General features: G+C 35.1%; 2 protein-coding genes across 2 annotated transcripts in view; both read left to right on the forward strand.

Annotated features, from left to right (window-relative positions):
- LOC104743982 (phosphatidylinositol 4-kinase alpha 1) overlaps positions 1 to 4,672 on the forward strand; it is a 7,180-nt gene extending 2,508 nt beyond the window's left edge. The window contains exons 6-13 of the mRNA XM_019236113.1: positions 1,016 to 1,282; positions 1,831 to 1,908; positions 2,005 to 2,049; positions 2,563 to 2,735; positions 2,825 to 3,020; positions 3,230 to 3,370; positions 3,498 to 3,706; positions 3,853 to 4,672. Coding sequence (XP_019091658.1) covers positions 1,016 to 1,282; positions 1,831 to 1,908; positions 2,005 to 2,049; positions 2,563 to 2,735; positions 2,825 to 3,020; positions 3,230 to 3,370; positions 3,498 to 3,706; positions 3,853 to 4,273 — 1,530 coding nt within the window. The 3' untranslated portion in view covers positions 4,274 to 4,672. The remainder of the gene's footprint in view (positions 1 to 1,015; positions 1,283 to 1,830; positions 1,909 to 2,004; positions 2,050 to 2,562; positions 2,736 to 2,824; positions 3,021 to 3,229; positions 3,371 to 3,497; positions 3,707 to 3,852) is intronic.
- LOC104742460 (pseudouridine kinase-like) lies at positions 5,061 to 7,345 on the forward strand. Its single transcript, XM_010463469.2, has 8 exons — positions 5,061 to 5,261; positions 5,426 to 5,528; positions 5,654 to 5,692; positions 5,890 to 5,987; positions 6,132 to 6,246; positions 6,324 to 6,406; positions 6,500 to 7,046; positions 7,143 to 7,345. Exons 1-8 carry the CDS (start codon positions 5,169 to 5,171, stop codon positions 7,202 to 7,204), a joined length of 1,140 nt encoding a protein of 379 aa, XP_010461771.1. The 5' UTR covers positions 5,061 to 5,168; the 3' UTR covers positions 7,205 to 7,345.

Raw genomic sequence — 12,745 nt, forward strand, 5'->3', positions numbered from 1 at the left:
TTTTTGTCAAATTATTCCAGGACCTCTTTAGGCTGGTTTGCTCATCAGCCAGAGTGGTATGATGTAAATATTCCAAACTTTTGTCAGAGCGAGGCTGTATCTGTTTCAGTCTTTGTCCACTTTTTATCAAACGAGCTATCAGAATCAAGTCAATCTGATTCCAAAGGAAAATCTCGTGAAAGTGGGAATTTGATTGATGTGGTAAGACAACCATCTGCCATTTTTTACTTTCACCTGTACATCATTTGACTACAAACTATGATATTCGTTTGGCTGAATGTTGTTGACAGACTGATCAGTATCATCCTGTCTGGGGTGAGATGGACAACTACACTGTGGGAAAAGAAAAGAGGAAGCAGTTGCTTTTAATGCTCTGCCAGCATGAAGCTGACAGGCTTGAAGTTTGGGCACAACCTATTAGCTCAAAGTAAAACTCTTTCTTTTGTAGGACATTTTCACTTCTCAGTTGTTTTCTTTGACTTTTATTTTTGATATTCATTTTTCCAATTGGCAATGTATATATAGGGATAGTCCTTATTCGCGGCTGAAAATAAGCTCTGAGAAATGGACCGAATATGCTAAAACAGCCTTTTCAGTGGATCCTCGCATTGCTTTGTCAGTTGCCTCAAGATTTCCGGCAAATGCTGCTGTGAAATCTGAAGTCACTCAGCTGGTTCAGGTATGGATTTACAGCTGCTACTTCCTCTAAGACTGTAGAAAGACAGATGTTTTTAAAATTTTGTAGTCTGAGATGGATATACTGTTCCTCTCTGAAGTTTTAAACGTCCTGGTTGTGTACCACCCAGAAAAAACCAATGAGGCATGATGCATCTGGAAATAAGTATGACATGATACTTTTAGTTAAGTGTTTATTGAAAATTAAAACGTATCTTGAGAATCAGATTACATGCTCGGGACTTCTTGGTATAAGACTACAGTTTGATATATGGCTGAATTTTTTTATTATTTTTAAATGATGTAAAACGAGTTTTTTCACTGGTACTCTTTCTTGCAGACACATATTGTAGATCTTCGTACAATTCCTGAGGCGTTGCCGTATTTTGTTACACCAAAAAATGTTGAAGAGAACTCAGTACTGTTGCAGCAGCTCCCACACTGGGCTGCTTGTTCAATTACACAGGCTCTTGAGTTCCTCACTCCTGCTTATAAGGGACATCCACGTGTCATGGCATATGTCCTACGAGTTCTAGAGTCTTACCCTCCTGAACGAGTTACCTTTTTCATGCCGCAGTTGGTGCAGTCTTTGCGCTATGATGATGGGGCAAGTCTTATCATGAAATTCTATATACTAATGTTACTTCTCTCTCACCTTGCCTCTCTTTCCTCTGAGCAATTTTGGGATATATCATTTGGTTTGTGCGCATTAGATTTAGCGAAGGCACATCTTAATACGTGAAATTAAATAATATATAGATTTTCTAGTGTAGTCTATTTTAGTTTTCATATGTGGTTTTCTTCTTTTAGTCATTAAAATAGAAATTCTGCACTCGATGGGTTGCAGCAATTCCTAGAACTTATCCAACCATGGGGCTGAAAATTGGAATTCGCCTATATTACCTCTTCTTTTCTTGGCTTTTTATCTAAACTTCCGTTTTTACATTAGTATTGGATTCTCAGCTCCACATTTTTCAGAAACGATGTTTAATCTAGTTATCCCAAGTTACTTGAGGTTTTTCTTGTCCCAAATTTATTTTCAAATGCTACGAAAATTATTACTAGGGCTAGATATTGTGTAGTGCCTTACTTGATTTCTCTCCTTTTCCTTGTTCCCTATGATGTTTAACAGATCAACTTCTTTATAAAATGCAGAGGCTGGTTGAAGGCTATCTTCTTAGAGCTACCCAAAGAAGTGATATATTTGCCCATATTCTCATTTGGCATTTGCAGGTGAGTTTAACCTAGTAGACTTTGCAAAACTAAGATTTTTCTTGTAACCTTTATGGAGATTTGTTGATTTATTAAGTTCTATCTTTATAATGCCAGGGTGAGGATCTTCAGGAAACTCCAAAGGATGGTTCTATTGATAAGGTTTGCCCTTTTTTTTTTTTTTTCTGCTTATATCGCATTGGTGTTTGTTCCAATGTGGATGTTACATCTTACTACTGGTAGGATAGTAAAGTATGTATGTTATATGTGGCTAGACCATCTTTCAAAACAATGAATTTCATTGACATTAGTGCAATGTACTGGCCTTAATTGCTGAAAATAGTATCCTACAGTTGCAATATATGGCCTCCTGCAGAAAACATCTGCGAAGTCTTCTGGTTAGGTTGTTCTTCACTTGTTAACCACGCAAAAATATTTTTTATTCACCATGTTGACCGCCGGTTTTAAGCACACATTTCCAAGATCTTGAGAATGGGTTTTATGACTACTTATTATTCTTTATTAGCATAAGTTTGATATTGGAAACCATCTGTTCGATAAAATATGTAATGAGAGTGTCGGTTATTAGGCTATAAATAGTGATAGAAACTTTGTTGTATTTCTTTTGACTGATCTGCGGAGAAAATCTAACCTGTTGCTTCTGTAATATTTCAGAATGCGGCATTCCAAGAAATTTTGCCAGAGGTTCGGCAGCATATTATTGATGGTTTCAGTCCCAGTGCCTTGGACATGTTCACTAGAGAGTTTGACTTCTTTGACAAAGTTACTTCTATTTCTGGGGTGTTATTTCCTCTTCCAAAGGAAGAACGCAGAGCCGGTATTAGAAGGTAGCATTTTAAATTTAATAAAACCGTATCATGGTAAGGATTGATCTGCATCTGTTAGATGCAAGGTAATCTAATATTTTCGATGGCAGGGAGTTAGAGAAAATCGAAATGCAAGGAGATGACCTTTATTTGCCAACTGCTCCTAACAAGCTTGTTAGGGGTATCCGTGTAGATAGTGGAATACCTTTACAATCAGCTGCCAAAGTTCCTATCATGATAACATTTAACGTTGTTGATCGTGATGGTGACCACAATAATGTAAAACCACAAGCTTGCATTTTCAAGGTAAAGCCTTTGCATGATTTTATACAATCATTTTTATGTTTATACGTCGACATGAAATCTATTCTACTGTGATGTTGGTTCTATAGTATTTGCCAGTACAAAAAAAAAATCACTTCTCCTGCTTGCTCTTGCACTTGCACTTGCATTCATATGCTGCACCCAGATGGTGTTTACTGTGAGTTTGATGATTCTCTCTTGTGTTCATTCAGGTTGGAGATGATTGCCGGCAAGATGTTCTTGCCCTTCAAGTGATATCTCTTCTGAGAGACATATTTCAAGCGGCTGGTATTAATCTTTATCTTTTTCCATATGGAGTACTCCCAACTGGTGCCGAGAGGGGCATAATTGAGGTAGAACTCACTCTAATATGTTTAACATTAAACCCATTTCCCTTGATAGATAAAATAGATACGGTGGTATCAGAACTTTCATGTATCATTTTTTTTTTCATTTCTCTTTCCTTCCATATTTTTACAGGTTGTGCCTAATACAAGAAGCAGAAGTCAAATGGGTGAAACTACCGACGGGGGTTTGTATGAGATTTTTCAACAAGACTATGGACCTGTCGGCTCAACCACCTTTGAAACAGCACGAGAGAACTTCCTCATCAGCAGTGCTGGTTATGCTGTCGCTAGTCTTTTACTCCAGCCCAAAGACAGACACAACGGAAATCTCCTCTTCGATGAGTATGTTTCCTGTTTTGCTCTTACCCTTCTTTTATCTTGGTGCAATGAAGAAAATAATCAAAAACTCTTTATGGACAAACATAGTGTGGGAAAAAATTTCATGGGAGTAACACAAATTTACAACCATGTGTGTTATGCTAATGCAGCGTGGGAAGACTTGTCCACATCGACTTTGGTTTCATCTTGGAAACTTCACCAGGTGGAAACATGCGGTTTGAGAGTGCTCATTTCAAACTGAGCCACGAAATGACTCAGTTGCTAGATCCCTCTGGTGTTATGAAGAGCAAAACATGGCATCAGTTTGTGAGCTTGTGCGTAAAGGGATACTTAGCTGCTCGGCGGCAGATGGACGGAATCATCAGCACGGTGCAAATGATGCTAGAAAGTGGATTGCCTTGCTTTAGCAGAGGAGACCCAATCGGTAATCTTAGGAAAAGATTTCACCCAGAAATGAGCGAACGTGAAGCTGCACACTTCATGATTCATGTATGTACTGATGCATATAACAAATGGACTACTGCTGGATACGATTTGATTCAGTATCTGCAACAAGGCATCGAGAAGTAAGAAGAGGGAATTCAATGATATCCGAAATCAGAGTTATATATGATTTGCAGGTAAAAAAAAACTTCAAATCATGGGAATATTCTGGTTTGCTATTATCCCCTTCAGTGGGACATTCTGACTAATTTACTTAAAAAGGGAGGAATTGAGGATTTATTCTTTATTCTTTTGTCGTAGGGGTTTGCTATGCACGAAAAAAGTAACAAAAGAAAAAGATAAAGAGAGTCTTGTGGTGTGGTGATTTTCGATAACTTGAGGGTGCAAGCTATTAGTATGATATATGATCTTTGATATTTTTCTTCTTAGCTTAGCAACATTATCACGCCAATGGTTGAAACTTGTTCCTTTTAATATTAATGATTATTTGATTCAATGATGATGTTTAAACTCTTATGTACTGTATATCATCCAGTATTACACCAGAACCGCTTTTAGTAGGTTCTTTCACTAATCAAACGAGTGATATGGAGCATCAGAATATTATGGTATGCATAAAAATGGATTAAAATATAATGAGATTATAAAAGTTTTTTACATATCACACAAATCAGATATAATGGTGGGTGTGAGGAGTCTTGGATAACTCTACTCGAACCTATTTCAGAAAGTTGTTTATTGCACACAACATTTCTTGGTAGTCTGATAGATCAACCAAGAAGGTCACAACTCAATCATCATCAGTTAATGTCAGTGAATTAACCAAGAGAATAAAAATCACCATTCAATTTCTTAGAAAAATGTCAGTAAAAAATAAAGTCAACTCACCAGGTTTTTAAAAAAAAAAAGACAGAGAAGATAAAACGACAGAAACAAAAAGAAACAGATCTATCGTCACTCTAACTACTGAGAGAGGGATTCGAGCCGAGAATAGAGGAAAGTGTTCTCTGACGGTTCGTCGATGGAACCACCAGTCATAATCGGTGCGCTAATACTAGATGTTCACGCTAAGCCATCAACCGCACCAATCTCAGGAACCACTGTCCCTGGCCAGGTTTTAAAATTTGGACTCTCTTTTTGTTAAGACTTATTTTCTTGATTTCTTGTGTGCAATTGTGATAATTATGTGTTGGTTTGAATCTGATTAAGTAATTTCCCTTTTTAAATATTTCTTGGGATGAATGAAGCAACAAATTTGATGAAGGTTCTCGTTTATAGGTGTTGTTTACGCCGGGGGGTGTAGCAAGAAATGTAGCTGACTGCATCTTCAAGCTTGGAGTCAAATCTTTCATGATTGGTACTTTGGGCCTTGATGGTCCAGGTATGTTTTGTCATCATCGATTCATTGCAAAGACGTTGGATCAGTCGTTTTTGTTTTGTTTTTGGCTTCCTTGGACATTTCTTGGTAGCTTAATTTTGGTCTTTGTTTTTGTTTTTCAAACACAGCAAATGTACTATTGAAAGAGTGGAAGCTCTCTACCGAAGGTAAGACTTTTATCAGTTTTTGCCTGCAAAGTCTTGCTCTTTCACATATGTATGAGACATCAACCCTGTTTATGAATCTTGTTTCATTTTACTATCTCAAATATTCAATCAACTTTGTAAGTCCTTTTCTTCTTTGTCACTGTTTCTTTTTTCAACTTTGGTTGAAAAACTCTTATCTTGGCTCGACGATGTTGCAGGAATCTTGAGACGTGAAGACATCAGTACTCCCATTGTCTCCCTTGTATATGATACGAATGGAGAAGTTTCGGCTGGTGTTGCTGGTGTAGATGCAGTTGTACGTATCTTCCTTTTCTTTTTGATGTCCTATCACCGTATTATAGAATGATCAAACCAAATGATAAAAATTGGGAATGAAGGATGTTGTTGTTGTACTTCATTGGATAAGTAAGTTACATTTACATTGTTTTTACTGGGGCAGGAAAAGTTTCTGGCACCTGCGTGGATCCAGCGGTTTGTAAAAAACATAAGCTCAGCGCCTGTTCTAATGCTAGATGCAAATCTTAGTACTCTTGCTTTGGAAGCATCTTGTAAATGTAATGCTTATAGCTTTCTCAATTTGATTGGTCTAACAATCGTTTTATCTGTCTTCTTAACGTTTTCCTTCTTGAAGTGGCTGCAGAGTACAATGTTCCTGTATGGTTTGAGCCCGTGTCAGTCACAAAGTCTCAAAGAATCGCCTCAATTGCCAAGTATGTGAGTGACATGTCTCCATACTCATGAACACTAGAGTCTTTTGGTTCTCTATGTTTATTTGCAAACAGACAGATTTGTAATTGTTTCTTTCAGACAACGATAGTGTCCCCAAACCAAGACGAACTCATAGCAATGGCCAACGCTCTCTGCGCCAAGAATATGTTCCACCCCTATAAATTAGAAGAAAACAAGCTGTCCATTGAAGATATGTACCGCGTGCTAAAGCCAGCCATTTGGATTCTTCTTGAAAATGGTGTTAAAGTAGTTATTGTAACCCTTGGATCCAATGGAGCTCTCCTATGCTCCAAGGGGAACCCGAAAAAGGCTCTGAACATAAACCGAAAGTTCCCCAAAAGTGGAGAGATTTTCAAAAGGGTACATTCTGTATGTTCACCAGACCTGTTTACTGAACTTGAATCGTATCGCAGCTCGAGTCTTTACGCAATGCATTTCCCAACCATACCAGCCAAAGTCAAGAAGCTGACTGGTGCAGGTGATTGTCTAGTAGGCGGCACAGTCGCATCACTAAGCGATGGGTTAGATATAATCCAGAGTTTAGCGGTTGGCATTGCCTCTGCTAAAGCAGCAGTTGAGTCAGACGACAATGTGCCTCCTGAGTTCAACTTGGATCTTGTTTCCGGTAATGAACTAATTCTGACTCTGACTTATGATTTAAGTTTTCGATTTTATTGGGTCTGAGCCGGTTTACATTTTTGGGTTTGGTTTGAACGTACAGAGGATGCAGAGTTGGTGTACAATGGCGCGAAGATGTTGATGGTTCATCAGTCGATGCTATGAAGGGATGATCTTGTTGTTTCTGAAGGTTTTTGTAGGTTTAGCCACTCTTAGCTTAAACTCTCATACTTCCTTAAAGTGTTCTTACACACACACAAACATATTTATACTACATCTTATTTTAACCTAGCTAGCTTATCTTAATGGTTTCATTTCACCAACACAAAATACAACAGCTAACCCCATTGACATATATATGGGCCTTCATTAACTTCTGGCCCAAAGCCTTTTACTTCTTCCTTCTACTTCCTCTTCACTTATTCTTCTTCGATTCCATCACCTTCTCTTCTTCACCTTATGATTTCTTCTCTTTCACGAACACAACTTCTTCTCTTCTTACTCTTCAACGTCTTCTTCGTCCTATGTCATTTGTTCCTTTTTAAGCAAAGGATCAATTTCCAACAGTTTCTTTTGTTAAAGCAGTCATTGGCCTTAGTAATTGTTTTAGTTTATGTAACAATATCAAATTTTCTTTTTAATTTCTATAATCTATATACAGCATTTTGGGTTCTACCCTTTTAGTTTTGTTTATTTAAAATTTTATTTACAAATTGATCCCTACATATTTACAAAAAATCAATAAGTAAAATATGGAAAATCAAATTTGATTACACTAATAATATACCTAAAATATATATAAAAAATCAATTATTTCCTAAATTATCTCTACCAATCTATATATACATTTCTGAAGTACATTTTGGCTTCTACCCTTTTAGTTTTGTTTATTTAAAATTTGTTTACAAATTGATCCCTACATATTTACAAAAAATCAATGAGTAAAATATGGAAAATCAAATTCGATTACACTAATGGTATACCTAAAATATATAAAAAAATCAATTATTTCCTAAATTATTGCTACGCATTTGATTTATAATTTCCTAAAATAATTTTTATTTTTATAAACTCTTAACATTTAACATCATATTCCTAAAATATCTCTACAACATCTTTCTATTTTCCTTTTACAAAACCGATTTCAAAAATTACATTAATTGTTGATTTTAAAAATATTATATATTAATAACTAACCAATTTTATCTTCTACACTAACAATAATATTCTCTAGAGATTTCAATTGATTTTAAAATAGGGAAAACATTTAATCAAAAACTTATATTTGGTATGTTACAATTGTTGTTATGTTAATAAAAAACAATATTATCTATATTAACATTTTGAGGTACATTTGGCAAAATAACCTTTGTTTTATAAGATAATGCATAATTAATCCCTTCACAATTTAAATAAATAACAAAACTTTAAGGTAAATTTTGTAATTAAATCACACCAAAGTCGCAAATACATGTTTTCCAAAAATATATCAACAAAATTAATTTATGTTTTAAATGATTTTCTAAAAAAAAAGGAAACTATAATACCTTACCTTCTAAATGTCGATTTTTCTATTAAATCAAACCAAAATCGCAATAAAAGTTCGACATTTATGGAGATCAATCAAAATATGACAATTATGGTAACTAACTATTTTTCGATCGTTAACAAAATCCACATTTATAGTATTATACAGAATAGTTTTAGATTATAATAGAATATATATTAATTGTTTACGAAAAGATTTTCCAAATTTTCTAAACCTAAAGACAATACCCCTATATAAACCAATCAAGTTCATTTTCATCATCATAAACCATCCATCAATTTTTCTTCCATTCCATAACAAAAACAAAATGACTTCTTCTTAAAAAATAAGGGATTTTGCTTGCATCCAAATGGTAACGCTAATGGTGCTGTAGAACGACTTTGGGGACTATTGGTCAGTAGCACATGTCCGTGATCCAAGGTCTCTCGGTCATGGCATAATTACCTTGCAAATATTAAGTTTTGTTTTTGTATTTGATTTGGTTTTTCTATGCTTTTTGTATTAGTTTCTTTAACTTCTATTTATTTATTTTTATTTTGAGAATCAGCGGTTCCAAAAGCAAGTTTTAGTTCTATTACTCCTATGAGGCTTTATAAAATAAATGGAGGCCTGATGATAAAATGATTAATATTTTTGTCTTTGTTTTAATTTCTCAAGTTTTTTTTTAATTTTTGTAGCAACGGGTAATTTTATCAGAGGTAAAAAAAATATTATCTAATTATATATTACTCCCTCCATTTCAAAATATAAGATGCTTTAGCGAAGTTTTTTGTTTCATAATATAGGATGTTTTCAATTTTCTATGCAACTTTTAGATTAGTTTAGTATTTTATATTATGCAGTATTGTTTCTGATTGGTTGAACTCTTTAAAAGTAAAAGACTTCTTAATCTGAGAGATTAACTAATAATAAAAATAGATATGCAAATATTTATTTTTATTTAAAAGTTGAAGTAAACAAATATTTCTAAAAATATATTTCTCATCAGATCTTGATAAAATTATCTATTTTCACATATAAAAATATAAACGAGAAAGAAAAAAATTTATTTATCAAGTCACATATATATATATATATATATATATCTATACAATTTTTTTAATATGAATAATTATTTTGTTTCAGTATAAATTACTTTTTATAAGATTATGAATTACTTATATATAATTTACATTATTTATCATTTTCAGCTTTTCTATCTTGCGGTTAATAATATAAATCAGCTTTGGTATTTATATAAAGGAATATATACATATATATATATATATATATATATATTTATTCATTCAATACATAAATTAGCTTTGGTATTTATATACATTAATATAAATATATATATTCATGAAAAAGGTATATATTAATATCCTTAACTGGAAGTACAATACGAATTAAATCTTCATTTTACTATGTTATCAACATCACCATTTTTTTTTATACCACCAATATAAAATTAAATAAATTTAATACTAAATTAAAAAATCATAAAAATCTAAAATTTATAATATATAAAAGTAAAAATTGTACCTTAAATCCTTGTTATTGCTGACAAAAGTTGTTTAGTGGTTTTTTAATAGCCTACAACTATCAAATAAAGTATTTGCTCGCAGAAAATAAAGTTTGATCTTCACCGTCGTCGCCTTCGCCATTGAAGCACCGAAGCTAAGCAGAGCAGTGGCTTTTATGGTTTTCAACGGCGGAATAAATGCAACAGCAAGAAGTTCTCTCTAGTAAAACCGCAAAACGTTTATTAATCGGCGAGTAGTTGGTTCCTCAGAGTTTGAAACACCATAAAGTGCTCTATAGATGAGACGTCGTTACTCACTGACACAACTTTTACATTTTCTTCTCTCTTTTGTCTTGTCACAGAGATTATATCAGAGAGGAGGCCTAAACCCTAATTTCATCGGAGAAGAAGATGTGGAAGAGAGGGGAGCAAAGTGTGAAGATAACAAGAAGTGAAGCTGCATAAAGAAGAGTGTGTGGGTGTTACTTGTGTTGGGATAAGCTTGACGCATAAGCAAGCCTAAAGAGATTAGGATTGGTAGTTTAGGAAGTTATGAGAAATAAGGAAATTGTCTTCCTAAAGAGATTAGGAAAGTGAATTTGTGAAGTTCCTTATATATAGAGTTGTCAAGATGTGACTTCCTATTATTCGAGAATTGAGAGAGGAGAGCTTTACGTTTTTGAGTTATTTTTCCTAAAGTAATAAAGAGCTTCTTTTGAGGTTGTGCTAATTCTCTTTCTTGAATCCTAGATTTGGTATCAGAGCGTTACGATATCCTAGGGAGAGATGTCTGAGGGTACAATTGTTGCAGCTAAACCAAAAGAAGGAGCAGGATCTACGTCTATCCAATGTCCTATGCTAAACTCTACAAATTATATCGTCTGGGCGTTGAAGATGAAGATCGCTTTAAAGGTTCACAAGGTTTAGGAGGCAATCGAACCTGAAACAGCAGAAGCCGACGACGACAAGAATAATATGGCTATGGCTCTATTGTTTCAGTCAATATCCGAGGCTCTAGTTCTGTAAATTGGTGACCTAGATACGGCAAAAAAGGTATGGGACGCCATCAAGTCAAGACATGTGGGAGCAGAACATGTCAAAGAAGCATGTCTACGAACACTTATGGCCGACTTTGAGCGACTTAAGATGTAATATACAGAGAAAATCGATGAGTTTACAGGAAAGATGTCAGAGATAGCTTCAAAGTCTGCTTCTCTCGAAGTAGCCATTGAAGAATCCAAGATGGTTAAGAAATTTCTTAACTGTCTTCCTCACAATAAGTTCATCCACATAGTGGCGTCGTTAGAACATGTGTTAGATCTCAATACCACCACGTTTGAAGATATCATAGGACGACTTAAAGCATACGCAGAGAGAATCCATGATGCAGGCGAAGTACAAGAGGATCAATCCAAACTAGTGTACGCAAACATGGAAACACAAACCAGTCGTGAGTATACAAGCGATTATCGAAACAGAGGACGAGGAGGTCGTTTCTACAGAGGGAGAGGCAGAGGACGAAGTAATGGACCAAGAGATGCTTCTCGCATTACGTGTTTCAGATGTGACAAACAAGGTCACTTTGCCTTTGATTGTCCTGATCGTTTACTAAATCTACAAGAAGCTCACGTTCTGGATGCCACCAATACACAAGATGCTGATGAATGCATGAGGTTGTTTTTCTTAATGAAAAATGATGCATTCCAAGTAAGTTTGAAACCAACACGGGAGAGGACAATATCTGGTACCTTGACAATGGAGCCAGTAACCACATGACAGAAGATAGGAGATACTTTGAGAAGATAGATGAGTCTGTTACCGGGAAGGTAAGATTTGGTGATGACTCTTGTGTTGAAATAAAAGGAAAAGGATCAATCTCTCTTGTTGATATGAATGGTGAGTTGAGAGTAATGACAAATGTCTACTACATCCCAAATTTAAAGAGTAGCATAATCAGTTTGGGTCAAGCAACAAAAGTAGGCTGTGACATCAGGTTAAAGGGTGGATATCTGAAAATGCGCGATGCTAAAGGAAAATTACTTGCAAAAGCTCCAAGCTCTAAAAACAGGCTTTACAAGATTTTTATGGATTTTCACGACAATGCTTACTTGAACCTATCATCCATCAGTGAATCTAGTCGATGGCATGCTCGTTTTGGACATATAAATTTTGAAACTATCAAATCTATGAAGCAGAGAGAACTCGTTCAAGGACTCCCACACGTAGTGTTTGAGAAGGAAATCTGCAGGTCTTGCCTTCTTGGAAAACAAACGAGACAAACGTTCCCACAAGCCACCACATACAGAGCCTCTTTGGTTCTCGAACTGGTCCATGGAGACCTTTGTGGACCAATAACTCCGAGTACAACTGCTGGAAATCGTTTTATCTTTGTTCTTATTGATGATCCCTCACGTTATATGTGGATGCTGAAAGCAAAAAGCTCTGCATTTGAAAAGTTTAAGATCTTTAAGAACCGTGTTGAACAAGAATCAGGGGCTCGAATCAAGACTTTTAGGACAGATAGAGGTGGAGAATTTGTCTTACAAGAATTTATGAGTATTGTCAGAATGCCGGAATCCAGAGACATCTTACTGCTCCATACACACCACAACATAATGGCGTTGTGGAACGAAGAAACAGAACAATGATGGAG

This window comes from Camelina sativa, chromosome 14, assembly GCF_000633955.1.
Source record: "Camelina sativa cultivar DH55 chromosome 14, Cs, whole genome shotgun sequence".
Classification (NCBI taxonomy): domain Eukaryota; kingdom Viridiplantae; phylum Streptophyta; class Magnoliopsida; order Brassicales; family Brassicaceae; genus Camelina; species Camelina sativa.

Excerpts from the sequence above, each read along its gene's own strand:
- LOC104742460 (XM_010463469.2), top strand. The coding sequence starts at position 5,169 with ATGGAACCACCAGTCATAATCGGTGCGCTAATACTAGATGTTCACGCT. Across the intron at positions 6,247-6,323 it reads TTTGGAAGCATCTTGTAAAT|TGGCTGCAGAGTACAATGTT; the intron begins GTAATGCTTATA and ends TCCTTCTTGAAG. Across the intron at positions 7,047-7,142 it reads CAACTTGGATCTTGTTTCCG|AGGATGCAGAGTTGGTGTAC; the intron begins GTAATGAACTAA and ends TTGAACGTACAG.